Source organism: Crocodylus porosus, unplaced genomic scaffold (assembly GCF_001723895.1).
Source record: "Crocodylus porosus isolate Cpor-Errol unplaced genomic scaffold, CroPor_comp1, whole genome shotgun sequence".
NCBI classification, from domain to species: domain Eukaryota; kingdom Metazoa; phylum Chordata; order Crocodylia; family Crocodylidae; genus Crocodylus; species Crocodylus porosus.
In genome coordinates, this window is record NW_017728947.1 from 9,074,242 (window position 1) to 9,089,522 (window position 15,281).

The 15,281-nt window shown below is 37.9% G+C and overlaps 1 protein-coding gene across 8 annotated transcripts in view; it reads left to right on the forward strand.

Moving 5' to 3' along the window:
• Positions 1 to 15,281, forward strand: part of USH1C (USH1 protein network component harmonin) — a 95,323-nt gene that overhangs the window by 61,445 nt on the left and 18,597 nt on the right. For 3 of the 8 annotated variants that reach the window (XM_019551677.1, XM_019551676.1, XM_019551678.1), the window contains exons 18-20: positions 1,227 to 1,724; positions 4,252 to 4,308; positions 6,621 to 6,740. The exons of 3 other annotated variants lie outside the window; for them this stretch is intronic. In XM_019551677.1, coding sequence (XP_019407222.1) covers positions 1,227 to 1,724; positions 4,252 to 4,308; positions 6,621 to 6,740 — 675 coding nt within the window. The remainder of the gene's footprint in view (positions 1 to 1,226; positions 1,725 to 4,251; positions 4,309 to 6,620; positions 6,741 to 15,281) is intronic. 2 more of the 8 variants (XM_019551679.1, XM_019551681.1) reach the window with 1 other exon arrangement.

Genomic DNA, 15,281 nt, shown 5'->3' on the forward strand with positions numbered 1-15,281 from the left:
GATAGGCTTAATGTACTATAGTTGTGCTACCACTTAATTAGTCTATTACTACTTGAACAAATTAAACTGATATAAAAAAGCAAAACAGGATGCTTCTGATGAATTAACATAGCTGAGCTTTTAACAACTCTTCTATAGCATAGCTACCACGAAAACAGCAGCAGTTCCCAGGGATTATTGATCAGCTAAAGAGATGTCAATTTTAATATGATAGTGGTATCTTTTGGTACTGAGAAATTTAGTTGAGAGTATTCTTTTGTACAGAGATCCACCTAAAGAAGTACAATCAAATACAAGTAGGATACATATCTCAATTTCTGTAGAGGCACTGTAGTCACTCCTCATCACAGTCCACAAGATAGTGGATAAAAGAGAGTGTTGGCTGACTGGACTTTCAGAAACAGCTTGACCTGTAGGTAATAACCAGAATTATATACATACAGAATCCCTCAAATCTGAATTAATTACTTTTGCAAAATTTGTAATTCCTATATCTGTTCTCTGGTTCATAAGCCCCTCAATGGCATACGCTCTGTACGGACAATCTAGACCTTGTACAGCTGCATAGATCGTAAAAGAATGTAGACAGCAGAAAATCCCTGAGAATGACAAGCATGTGTCCTTTTCCCATATACAGCTCACATGCACACCCACACTCAGATATCTGAGACCTCACCTACATCACACATGCCATCCAGGTGAATGTACTCTGGCACATACAGGGGCTTCTAGTGCACAACTGAATTTTCCAGGATACCATAACTCTGAAATCCCTGCTATTTTAATTTTCATAAACTTTAGTGCTTTTTAAAGATTCTCCATCCTGCTCTCCTTAGTGATAGCTCTTACAAGCATTTCTCCAGCCTCATGGCTTTTTAACTGCCTACAAATCCATTTTAGAAAAAAAAAAAAACTGTTGGAAAGCAAGATTTTTACTTTCTGTGATTATGCTATAGTTTTACCTTCTGAAATGTTAATTTGTTTTTTTTTTTCTTTTTCGGAACTGCAGTTATTACAGCACTCTGTGCATTTTAGCTGAAATACCAGGGAGGGTTTTCTGTATATAAAAAAGCTTTAGAAAAATATATGTGCCTATTTTGTGAATAAGAACCTGAGAGCTTATAATACTGAGTTAGTTGCATCTTAGCACATGCCATTAGCTTCTTGAGAATCCCCCTCATGAGAAGATGCACAGTTAAGACAGATTTCTTTTGTCATTACACTAGTTGACGAGTGGACGGTCTTCTGCTTCTCCTTCTGCCACATCAATGCGGAGGTTTGCAGGTGGCCTGCAGCTTCATACCACAGATCTTGATGATATTAATTTAGATGAGATTGACAAACCTAAGAAACGTGTCCCACCTCCCCCTCCGTCACCCCACACACCTTCTGCATCATCTGCAGCTCATCCACTTTCTTCATCGAATGTTCCACTTTCAAGAGGCCCAACCCCCTCATCCTCTGCAGCTTCACAGGTGACTTCATCATCTGCTTGGATGCAGGCACCCCAACCTCTTCGACCACCCCCAGCTGCCCCCTTGTCTGCTCCACCTAGTGAATCTCTTCATCCACCACCCATCCTCTTAGAAGAAAGAGTGGGCAACCACAGCTACACTAGTGGCCCCACAGAGTCCTTGAATGAAGCCAGAAACTACAGTGGAAGATCTACTTTTGATCCTATTAGCTCTCAGAATAGTGAACAGACATACTTACGAAGTCCAAAGGTATAATTTGACTACATTTCTCCCCTTGTTGCATATATGTACCTCATGATAGCAATGTGTACAAATAACAAGTGGAGACTCTACCTCTGTGTGTGTTCTAAATCTGCTGCATGCAAAAAAAAATGTGCAGAATGCATGATCTAATAGTGCTTTTGTCCCCATTCCCCAACAAATTTTAAATGCTAAGAAATCATGTGGCACATTTAAACCAATCCTCCCAGCTATAAAAAATACAAGCATTGTTGTTTCTAGCAGCTGTAGATATAATGTATGTGTAGAATAGAAGATTTGTCTCTAGATAACTTTATTTAAATGCAACTCTGATTTGTTTTCCTCAGTAATGCACAAGAACATTTAGCTTGAAATGAGGCATTCACTATTTCTTAATCTCAGCTGAGCACCAGTAGTAGTGATCTTTTTAAGGAGTGTTCTGAAATAGTCTTACTACAAATTCAAAAAGTTTTCCTTTTTTTGAAAACAAAAGATATAGTTTTTTCTGAGGAAATATTCTGATTGTTCTCTTATTGAGAACTCACTAGATTCACCCCAAAGAAAGATCTTCCATGTTGAATTGTCTTTAAAAAGAAAAGTCATTCATTGAATCCCATTGTGAAAGGAAAAACATTCTGTGACTTGACTATAACACTGTTGTACTTTTTTAAGGACTGTAACATCAGGTACATACTGAATTTTTGTTTCAAAAGAAACTTCTGCAAATATTTCATATTAACTTCAAATAGTTTGAGTGAATTGTAACACTTTTCTGCACACTTTCTGCATGGAAACTATATATTGTGTTTGCTGTGAGGTTTTTTGCATGATCACATGGAATAATGATGATTTTGGATATATTGCAGTTGGGCAGGGGAAGGATATGCACAGAGGATCAAAATGACTTGTTAGTTCTCCCTGGAAATCAATTTAATGGGATTGCATTGGAAGAGCAAATTATGAATCATTGTTATAATCACAGATAGATCAATGAAGCGTTCCACAGACACAGTTTATATTGAAATTTCAGTAACACATTGACATTAGGCGGAAACTAAGAGATCAAGTAAAGGAAACAGATAGGACATATCCCCCAAAAACATGAAAAACATAAATCTAGAAGTGGTAGTATTTAAGTGATGTTGCAGCTGTTCATGGTTGGTCCAATAAAAGATATTGCCCACAAAAATCCTTACCTCCTGCCTAAACATAGAAGGCTGTTTTTTCCTTTAGAGGGGACTTGGTGGCAGCCTATATTAAGGGCATATGTCAGGGCCTGGGGGACCATCTGCTCACCAAGGCACCCCAGGGAAAGACAAGAAATAATGGGCACAAACTGATTGAAGATTGCTTCAGATTGGACATAAGGAAAAACTTCTTTACAATGCAAGTGCTGAGAATCTGAAACAGGCTCCCCCCAGAGGTGGTACAGTCACCTAGCCTGGTGATCTTCAAAAAGTGTCCTGATGCCCACCTTGCTGGGGTCATGTGACCCCAGCACTCTTTCTTACCCAAGTGCAAGGGGGCTTGACCTGATGATTTTGTAAGGTACCTTCCAGCCCTAACATTCATAGATTCATAGATGTTAATAGGAAATTCCTGTATAAAAAGAAATATAGGACTGGTCAGACTGGACCCATCCTAAGAACTGGACATCTGTTCCAGTACTCTGTCTCTGAGGGTGTCCAGTAGCAGATGCTTTAAAGTAGTGTGTAAGAACTCTGAGGTTGGCAGAACTCTTAGGTAGATAATATATCTAATTTTAGTGATTTAAGATATTTAGTTGGTCTAATAAAAGCTATCACATCTACCCAGAGAACCTTGTTGGCAATTAAGATATACATTTGTGCCAGTACTTTTAAAAATGGATGCTTTAAGTTAGGTTTTTAAATCCTCATTAAACAGCAAAATAAGCTGCCTTATTTTCAAAAAATCAATGAAGTGTGGATCCAAGAGGAGGTTTTAGCTCTTAGTCCATACAATATTAAGCCAACCCAACTCTCTTTATATGTTCATAATCCAATTGTCTTTGCAGGGTTTCACACATATAACTGGTTGAGAATCTGCCCCGTTATTGCTGGTTACTATTTCAACAGCATAGTTCATATATTTGTGGTGAAACACACACATTTTTGTTAAGAAAAAGTTGTGGGGGGTTGTATCCCATCTTCTAAAAAAATTAACTCAGCTATTTCTGATTTACTGAATAAATCTATCCAATTTTAAAAATGTTGTATTATTATCCTAGCCAAAGCTAATGGAAAAAAAAGATTCATTGTTGTGGCCTCACAAATATGCTTTTCTAATATTTATTCAAATAGACTTCCAGATCTTATCAGTATCAGCAGCTTTCTTCCCTGGCTTATTTAATTTCAAGTCTTGCCTGCTGCTTGCTAGTGATATACGAGTGAAATTGCCTGTTAAATGTTCTTTGTCCATGAACTGTTCATGGATAAATTAAGAATTGATCTGAGATACATAAGTATGATAATTAGCTCTATGGTGAGAACCCTGTACTAAAGCTATTATTGTTTAGGTTTTAAGAAACACCTCTCATGTCAGCAAAATGACACCCGCATCCAGCAGTTCACTGGTATGTTATGTATTTTTAAGCATGCATATAGTTTTTATAAATTTCCTGTGTAATGTTCATTCAGGGAAGTTAAAAATAATGGTGACTACAAATAGCTGCAAGGTCTGATTCTATCACCAAAAAGTATGCCCAGTATATCTTAAAATTTATCTAGTGGCTTCATGCAAAGTACTCAGAGCATTTATAGGATACTTACTCTGTAATATCACCTATGTATGCCAGAGATAGGGCTGGCCTGCAAAATTAAAAAAAAAACCCTCTCAAGAGTGAAGTGTCACATTTCAAAGTCTTCTAGTAATATAAGCTCAGAACAGGTGTGTTCCTTGTGTAGCCTGTGTTCTGTGCATGTTTCTGTCCGGGCAGACAAACAGCACGTGTATAAGAAAATCCTGTGTGTTTTTATTACAAATTGTGTTAGTTTCACAGTTGAATATAGAACAACATGACGACACTTGGATTGTGTTAATAAGAAAGTACCTAGAAATTAAGTCGTATTACAAGCAACATGTCCTCAGAAAAGATGGTCAAATCTGTGAACAAAACTTCCAGTAATACATGAGTATCATGTTATCTTGAACTGCTTCCCATGCAGAATTCACCAATTGCTACCCTACAGATGGTCAGTTAGTTTTCCATTTCAAACTCCATATTGTGATAGAAACATATGGGCTGCTACTGCTGAATAAACCTTGAACAAAATGCATACCCAGTTTAGATCAATGGTTATATGAAGTGACATATTTGGAATCTGTTACGGGCTTCCACCCTCAGTGGACAGTACGTATAGATATTGTGCAGAAGAGAAGGCATTGATGGAGAATCTTTACCTCTCCCAGGGGCAGCAAGAACTGAGATCCTTCAGCTCACAGGACTGACACACTAGCCCTTATTACACACCCACAGGCTTGCCAGGAAATGTGGAATAATGGATGCCATAAATCTGATTGGAAAATAGTGTCTCTGTTCTGTATTAGTTAGATTAGATCCTTTAATAAAGTTCAGTGCAGTGTAGCAGTTATGTGAAGTGTCTATGCAAAGTAGCAGCGCAGACGTTTTTCCAGGATCTTGTGCTGGGAAAGGTTTGTCAGTGATAGGAACTGTTGAATACCTTGGTGATTCCAAGTACTTAGTGTAGAATCTTTTCCTATCCTCTTCAGGTCTTTACATCTCAAACATCAGTAGCTTGCGATGAACAAATTAAACAGAAATTCATTTTCTTCTCTCCAAAATAGTTTCTTAAGAGGGTATAGTAGAAAGTTCCACATTGAGAGAAAACACATATGCCTGGCATCTATCCATGCTGGTTTTGATTCAAAGGTGCTCAAGATCTCCACTAGGTCACTCTATAGAGTCTAGTTTCAGCAGTGTGCAACTCCCAGAGATGTCGTTCTAATAATGGTAATCCTAAAATTTCCATGAAGAGTTTCAAAGACCCAAGTCTATGACTTTTTTATTCTGAATTCTAAAAACATTCCTTTTTTCTGTTACAAAATGTGTAGGGGGTGAGGCAGTTGTAACCTGCTTAGCAGAAATCATTCATATAATTCTCATAGTAGCAGCTTCTCCTATATGGGATCCATTATGTTTCCTATAAGAAATGTCAACCAGACTGACTGTTGGTGGGACTGATTCAGGAGCTAAACCCATAGACTTCCATTCTGAACTAATTACTTCCATTGACATTGGTGGGAACTTTGCTTGAGTAAAAAATGTAGGATGAGGTTCAATGCTTGTATGTGCCAGATGATTATTCCTCAAATGCCTCTGGTTATTTACTGTATTTTGTAGAGCCAAGGGACTCTAACTACTGTAGCTAATGTTTGCAATTAGTCCTAGGATAAGTCATTTTAAAATACTTCTTGTGGAATAATCGTAATTACAGACCTGGTAAAGTTCTCCTTAAAGGATCATGGTACACACCTTCCTAGAGCAGAAATGTAATACTTTCACAATTCCCATTCAAACTTGCTATGTATTTATAGTCATGGTTTAGAATTTCTTCTGTTCCTCGTTGATCGGTTAGTTGCTTCTATGGGATAGGTGCCAAATACAAGGTTAAAATTTTCCATCATTGCTGTGGTGAACTCAAAGTTTAAGGAAAACAAGTAATTTATTAAAATATAACGGTAATTATACTGTGTTCTGGTTAGTTAGCATTACAGGTCAGATTAAGTACCTCTGAAACTTCTTTATATACTAATGGCCATGAGTTCATAGCACTGAAGCAATTGTAATTGCATTGTCTCTGTTTAAATGATTGGTTTACAAAAATGCATTGTCAATCATAATGTTCTTAAATTGAACCCCTATAGCAGTTTGCTCCAAGTCCACCTACCCAGCATCGACCAGGGATACCAGTAGTCTCTAAGCCAGTCATGCTGCACCCTGAGTCTAATTCTATTGTCAGGCCAACAATCAAATCCGAGGCCCTGGTAAGCCTTTTGAATGTTTTATTTTTCCTGAGTGCTGCAATTTTGTGAGGTTTATTCTTGCTCAGTTGTCTTCAAAGGGTCAGAGTTTTCTGTGTATCAAACACACATTGACTTCTTCTGAGTGATCAATAGAGGTAAGTACTAAAAGTCTCCATCTGTTCTTGACAGAGTCTCTTTCTTACAAAGGCAATTTTTAGGCTTCATCTCATAGCAGAGTAATAAGCTCTACCTCAGAGGGCTTGTAGATATTCTTGGGGGGGGTTATACATTATATTTATCCTGCATTTCTGTGTTCATGTATCAAAAATTAAATAAAGTCTATAAGTAATGAAGCTAACAATTTTAAGTTTTGCCTTTACAAGGAAACATAAAGCATATTTAAAATATATAAAACATAAAATAGTTCTTTCTTTCCCAAGGAAAAATACATGCATTGTTAAATCGTACCCTGCTGTATACTAATAATGTGATTTTTCCTGTTAAGCAGATTACAGATAAATTATTTTTTTCCTATCTGGTTTAAATCTAAATCAAGATAAGATCTTACTTAGGCTGCTTACAGACGTTAAAAGAAATAAAAAAAATCCTGCGCTTTACCTGAAGAAGCCATGCGTTACTTTGACCCGGCTCTGTAGCATCTGTATAGATTGGGTGCTTCAGCAGAGTTTCTTGGCACTTTTATCTAATAGCTGATCAGCTATTAGATAAAAGCACCAAAAAAGCCCCACTAGAGCCCGATCTATACCGATGTTGGGTGAGCCGGGTCCAACTAATGTGCATGTGCTGGGCTCAGCATGGGAGTGCACCTAGTTTAAAGTAAAGTGCTGGGTTTTTTAACATCTGTAAGCAGCCTTAAGTTAAAAATCTTTTAGCCAAATCTTGCACCTGTCCTAAAAAAAATATTTATAGCAAGGACTGTAGTTTGGGCTCTTTTTAAAGCACCAAAGATCATGCATAATTTTGAAGGTGAGGACTTAACCTTAAAGTCTTTACTTGTGGAAAAAACTCCAGTTAAAATCAATGTAAGTTCTACCTAAGTAAAAACTGGTGATCCACATCTGACACCATTATCAGCACTTCCTCACGAGAGTAATCCTATTGCATAAATTAGAGTTGCAGCTCTTCTTTTTTGACAGCATGAGTGGAGCCAGTGTAATCTCATCCTCCTTGGAGCCAATGGAAGGTCTCCTAAATAGTGAAAAATGTCCCATTTCCTTTCTTTTAATTACAAGCTCATGTTATGAATACCGAATTCTTCAAAGTTAATGTGCATTTTGGCTCCAATTATGTCTTTTCTGAAAATGGCTTGTTTCTACTGAGGCTTCTCCTTTAATAATTTATTCTTCTGTCTGAGTTTCCAGCATTACAGTTAGTAAAACAGATGCAGTAACCATGTAATGATTGGTTTTGCCAAAGACTGTCTGCTGAGGGCTGCTTTATTATACATGGGATGAAATTACTATGCACAATATTGAGCAAGCTGATTTTTACAAGACAAACATCAATTTCTGCCCTCATGTGAGTTTTATAATTTACTAGTTAAGATCCTTCCAATCAACATATTCCTTTCAATTGTATTCATGCATAGGCAACACGTAGGGGGGGCGTGGAGGGGCACGTGCCCCCTTCACCCCCAAGAGCACTAGTACCCCCGTGAGAGCAAGGGCTCTTGCTGGTAGAGGGGCACGAGGAGCGCTAGTGCCCCCCCTGGAATTGGGTCCACTGGTGGCATGGCGGCAGGCTGCTGGGTGGACACGTCCCCGGTGTTGCTCCCCCAACTCAGGAGGCACCAGTTGCCCATGTATTCGTGGAAGCTTCTTTAGCTTTGGAATGTGTGAAATAGATCATTAATTCATTTGTTGTCCTCTCCAAAGCAATTTGAAATTGCTCAGGAGGTCACTCATCCAGCATTAAAATCAGGGTAGAACATACAGTTATAAAATTGTTGCTCTGTAAGAGAACTTACTGTGTGAGCACACAGTATTGACGTAAGATGACAAGGATGCTCAAATAGTATAGTTGCCTGCTTTCGATCAGTCTTCAAGAACTAGAAGCCTCCACAGAGACCATTCATATTGCTCATTATGTAAACACACACATTTTCCAAATCTCAAAACTATTATCATGTTGCAGATGTCAGTTTCCTTTAGTCCCAAGATGCCTAATAACTAATTGGGAATTCACAGATGGAGGGAGTGCATATTTTTCAGATATAATATTTTTCTGATTTTTCAAAAGTAACTGTAAATTGCATTTGTCAGTCCTTTCACTCTGTAACTTGCTACTATGATTTGGTTTGTTATGATTGTTTGTTCTGGTTGCAGCTAGGTTCATGGTAAATTATAAAGTAGGGCTTACACAGCTATTTTAAAAGTGTGAAAAAGGAATTAGTCTGTTTTTAATCCAAAAAAAAAAAAAAGGCCATTCTCTGCTCCAGAAAGCAAAATGTATACAGGCCATAATTCCGCAAATTTTAAATATTTATTTTTAGTTCTGTGCAGAGGGAAGAATATTTATTGTCTTTCCTGATTCACATAAAGGCTGGGAAGTACAAAAAGTTCAGCAGCTCCTTCACTTAAATACGTGAAACTAAAGGCAAAATAGGTTTTCTTTTCCAATACCTTACCCCTCTTCTTGCATATGACCTCCCATATAAAATGTCTACTATGGTTTGATTAGTAAGACCTACGTAATGCACAAGTCATCAGAAACTAATGGTGATGGATTAATTAACAGCCCAAATGGGTGTTAATGAAGCAACCCATTAGTTAAATCACCAAAAGTGATTGAGAAATAATAATTATTATTATTATTTTAAAATTGCTGACCACGGGCAAAAATGCCTTCCATTAGAGAAGAAGCAAGCCTCCAAGCAGACAGGCTCTCTTACTTCAATTATCACATTAATTGTATTTGGACTAGGAACTGTAACTCTTCCATCTGCTCATGAACATATAAATTATTCCAATTCATGGCTGGAAAAACATTCATAGGAGTTGAATCTCAAAAGGAGGCTTCGGTAACTCTCAGCCTACTCTCAGTCTGGTAGCAATGGGAATGGTATGCTTGTGAGGCTCTACAAAGAAGGTCAAGAGAAGGCTCATGGTGAAACTGTTCAGTCTGGTGCAGAGAGCTCGAGTCCTTTGTTGTGATTAGATACAGCAGGAGGAGTTTCACTAAGGCAAGCCATTCTACCTGCTGTTTTCTCACCAGCAATCTGATATGCAACTGGTGAGGAATATACAGGGAACAAAACGGGATTCTATAAATACGTCAAAAGTAAAAGGAAGACAAGAAAAACCATAGGTCCCTTACAGAATTCAGAAGGCAATCTGACAATGCAGAGAAAGCTGAAGTATTTTAGGCCTTGTTTACTTTGTTCTTCACAATTCACAAATAGTGCAGCTACATGATGATGAGTGCAGTTGGCAGCAATGATAGGGACAGAGACAACCTAGGGCTCAAGCAAAAGTGCAGCTCCCTGTTATAACTCATGGCACGTCTTGGGTACTGTAGAGAAGGTACTGTGGAGGTTACAGTGAACTATAAGCAGAATATGAGTCAATGGTTTATTCTTGTTGCAAAAAAAAAAAAAGCCAACAGCATACTGAATTGTATTAACAGAAAAGTTGCTTGCAAGTCAAGAGAAGTGATTCTTATACTTTATTCGGCCCTGCTGAAGCCTCACCTGGAGAAGTGTCCAGTTTTGGGCTCCACACTTCAAGAAGAATGTGGACAGTTTGGAAAGAGTCCAGTGCAGAGCAACAAAGATAGGTTAGGGTATGATTTATGAGGAAAAGCTGAAAATCTAGTGTTGTTTAGTTTGGAGAAAAGAAGTCTGAGCTGGTGATTTCATAACAGTCTTCAAATACCTGAGAGGCAGTTAATGAGAGGATGGAGACAGGCTTTTCTCTATTACTGTAGGTGACAGGACTAGGCTCAATGGCCTCAAGCTGCAGCAGAGGAAATATAGGTTGGAGATTAGGAGGAACTTCCTGATTCTGAGGGTGGACAAGCATTGGAACAGGCTGCCTAGAGAAATTGTGAAATCTTCATCCTTGGAAGTTTTCAAGAGCAGGTTAAACAGACACTTGCCTGGGATGGTTTAGCCACAGATGCTCCTGCCTGGGGAGCACCTGAGCTGGGCCTGGACTAGGTGACCTTGCAAGGTCCCTTCCAGCCCTACTTATCTATGATCTTTCTCAAACACCCGTCCCATAGAAGAGAAGATTCTGATGCATTTGCTAGCGGTACAGGTTCTTTCTTTCCCCTCCTCCTTTGGTTGACATATCTTTCTTGAAGGAAAAATATATTACTTCACTTTTCTCCATTTGGGATTCAAGACTCAGTTCTGTACTATGGAGGGAAATGAAACCTAAAAAAGACCCTTGTTTCTTATGCAGTGTGCTCTACGGCAATTGATTGTCTTTTAATGCTTCAGCTTTTCCTCTGTTTTGGTAGTATAGTGCTTCTGCCAAAAACACTAATGCTGAAAATGAAGATGCATGTGCCCAGAGGAGATTAGCTATTTATTTTCAATTTTGTTGAAAATCTGGCCAGATGTTCACAATAAGCCTAGACCTTTTTGACTGATCCAGTGAAATTGGTGATGGAAAAATTAGTTAACATTCAATCCTGAATTTAAAAATACATGATGTCCTAATCTATTTTGTAGGAGCACATTTTTATTTCAAAGAAGACACAAATCTGTTTCCCTGATTTGGTACAGTTTGTGTGTGTCTGGTTTATTTCCTCAATTCTGTCTTTTCTCAAAAACACTTGGAATTTCATATGGTATTGTGTATTTGAGATCCTTTTAAACTATAGCTACCACCTGCTAAAATTAATCTAGGTATGAAATCAGTTTGTAAAATGTATATAGTGCTGTTTTTATATTTGGTTTAACAGTTATTAATGAGTATTTTAAAATTACTAGCTGAACATACCGTAGAGGAAAAATCTGCTTGAGTTAAATTAATAACCCCTTCAAAATGAACAGGATTTGATCTGTAAGAAACAAAATAGTTTCCCAAAAATAAGGCTCAAAATTAAAAACTCAAATGGAACTAATCTGTAAAGCAGAACCATTTGAACAATACCTCCATCCTTGTTCTGATTATCCTTTTCTTCACAGAATTCATGGCCATTCAGTAAAATTCAGCCTCCAATATAGGAAATCCCTTGACAGAGGAGACAGTTTTAAGTTTGCATGCTTAAGGCTCTGCTGTCGTTAATCCATACATTTTCAAAATACATTGCAGCATTTTTGCCTAGTACATGTTCCTTGACTTGAGGGCAGTCTTGCAGCATAGATTCAACACAGCCCTCTGAAAATTTAGTGAGGGAAGTATAGCCAAATAATATGATTTGAAGAAGTCATGTGCCATGGAGATATATATTTGTTTTTCTGGTCCTTCTCACATGAAGAAGTATAAATTCCTTAAGTACATCCATTTGACATGGAATTAGCCCTGGTAGATAGAAAAAACAGTTGGGGACCTTTATATGCAATAAAGATAAATTATATATTGTTAAGTAGTCTTTATTTACAGGGAAAAATTAATGTCTGGTTTGGCAATTTTCTTTCTTTTGCAGCCCCAGGAGATGTTTAAAAGAATGGTGGTTTACAATTCATCATTTAGATCTAACAAAAAACAAGTAAAATAACATTTTCCTTTTCCTTTGTGTGGTACTAACCCTTTCTTTCTCTCTTCTTTGTGGTTGCTTCCTTTGAGACCGAGGATGGAATACAGCCATAATGCATGAAAACTATGAGTCGGTGTAATTTTCATTGTGTGCATGTACTTCTCATCAGCCTAAACAAAAGCCATATATGAAGAATGAGGAATGAGTAGATATTGTAGAACAAATTCTTTTTTCAACCTGTCATGAATCAGCTGGTAACTTTAAGAGGGTTTAGAGAGAGAAAACCAAAGGCAGAATTGTACAGATAGTCTACTGATATTTTCTGCTTGTTGTTTCTTTGTTCCAAACCCTGCTTGTTGTAAGAGGAGTATAATTTTTCTGGAGTAAATGGATAGCATGCATTAGTACTGTTATTAGCTGACTGGGTTGTCTCTTAGAGCCTAAAGATGGAAAATACCTATTAAGGCATCTCTTTTGTCCCTTTTATGGTACAATAGTTTCCCTGTTATGCTACTTCTAGTGCTTTATTCTGTCCGATGTTGAATAAGAATAATTAAATAATAAAGTAACAAGGAAAGCTGTTCCATTTCTTAATAGAGTGTACTGTGAGGAAAGAGATGCATTTTAACTTCCTTGCTGCTGTTAAATGTGCCAGGTTGCATAAAGTGCACCTTACAATGGCCTTTTAAAGAGGGTGCATCACCATGTCCTCTGGAACACTAGGAGTGGTTTGCAGCATGATTGCTTAAATTCAAATTCAGTAGTGAAGATTAATCCTAACTCTAGGTGTTTTTGTTTTTTTCGCCCCATTTCCTACCTTTCATGACCTTTATTTTTAAAATAGACCTATCAGTTGCATGGCTTTATAGATCACTGTTTCTAGTTGGACAACCCAGTTTCAAATGTGGCTTGTACAGAGTGAGCATCCTAAAATTCATGTTTGTATTATAAAAATTAAGACTGCAAATAATTTGTTCTTAGCAAAATTATTATTTAGAATACTGCGTGTGTATTTGAGTCATGGCTGCTGTATTTTTATTGGTGCTATAAAATTAATCAACTACATTGCTGCCTATTAAATGTGAAACATTCCCTTCGGTCCGTAGAAAGGAGAATGATGGTGTAACAAACAGGAGTAGGTCTGTGATTACTGATTAGACATCTTCTTACAATTATCCATCCTTACCATACTCATGGAAACCTCTGCAGGCAGGCAAGGCCCAACCGATTTTCCTGGGGCTCTACAAGGGTTCAGGAATCCACCTGGAAGGAACAAGTTCCAGGTTCAAAACTAAAGCATCAATTCCTCTATTCCTTGTACACCCATGAGTCTCACTGCAATCAATTCAAGCTTTGGGCAACATGGAATACTGCACTGAGCTCAAGCAATGACAAAAAACCCTAGGATCATTTACTATTACTTGCCATTGAATGGTAATATAATCTGCTTGTAAAACATTAGTACAGCATTTTCAAACTTCCTAAAGTTACAGAACACTTTTATATAATTTCTTCTGTCGTGGAATCCCTACTTTATGGCCTGTGTGAGCTGATACAGAGCCAGGCGAGCCAGCCTGGCAATGGTGGTCCATCACCTGCTGACCCACTCCGCCATTACCTCCAGTCGCTTTGCAGAACCCCTGGTGACCTATCAGGGAACCCCAGGGTTCCACGGAAAACAATTCGAAAACCACTGCACTAGCATATTAAGAAAAAACACTCTTTTCTTAATTTAATTTATTTTAATTCTCTACATCTGTGGGCTTTTTTATTTGGGGATTTGGTTGGATTGTTGAGTGCTTGTTTGTTGCTAATTATTTAGACTGGGATTTCAGTGACGAACCAGCATTGGGTTTGATGACTTTGAACATTTCAGCTGTATCTTATATCTAGAACTTTGAGCTACTACAACCAATATATGGTCCAGTTCTGTCTGTGGTTCATTGCATTTCAGTTGAATGAAGCCACGGGGGCATCTGCAAGTCAGTAAATGAATAGTCTGTGACCATCTTATCTTTCTTTACATTTTTGGCAGGCAGTGTGACATTCTTTTCAGAGATATAGTTCTATAACTGGAGGGCAGAATTGTGACTGTGGCTTTGATTTTAATTTGACTGAATTATTAGGCCTCTCCTGAATATGCAGGGCTCAGAGCCCTCCATCCACTGAGAGTAACTGGTGTCACACCTCCTGGAAAGACTTCTTTGAAACGGCTTATGCTAGTGTGGCATTTAGAAGCTTATTGGATCCAGATTGTATTCTTTTTTGTTTGTTTGTTTGAAGATTTCTTTTTTTTCTTTTTGTTTTTTCCTTCTTGTTTAAAATGCATTTTCCCAAGAATATTTTCATCAGGGCCAACATCTGTTTTTTCATGAAGGAAAGGACCTGAGACGAAACAAGGCCAAGTGACTGGCCCTCAGTTACTTAATGAACCAGTGGCTCTGCTCAGATTAGAATTCCTTTCTCCAGGCTGTTTGTTCCAGCAACAAAGATGTTTGGTCTGACCGTCTCTCTCAAGATCAAATATGTGAAACTAATACAACTACTTAACCATCCGCTGTTTACCTGAATCAATTAATTTCCACTTTCGTTGTACAATATATCTGTATAACTTAATGGAAGGATATTCATAGTGCTTCCATATTTTATCTGTACTAAGTATTTAATGGGCCTTCTAAGTGCATGAATATAGTTTTAGGAGTGAAATCCTGGCCTTATCAGAATTGGTGGTAAAACTCCCAGGACTTGGGATGGAGATGGGATATCATCCTAAACTTTTGGTTCATTAAGTTCCACAACTGGCAAGCTCACTCAGCACCTATTAAAAGATTTAGTAATGTCTCCCTATAGCCCTGTCACTAAAAAGAGCCTTAACCCCTAAGTATCGCCCTGTCA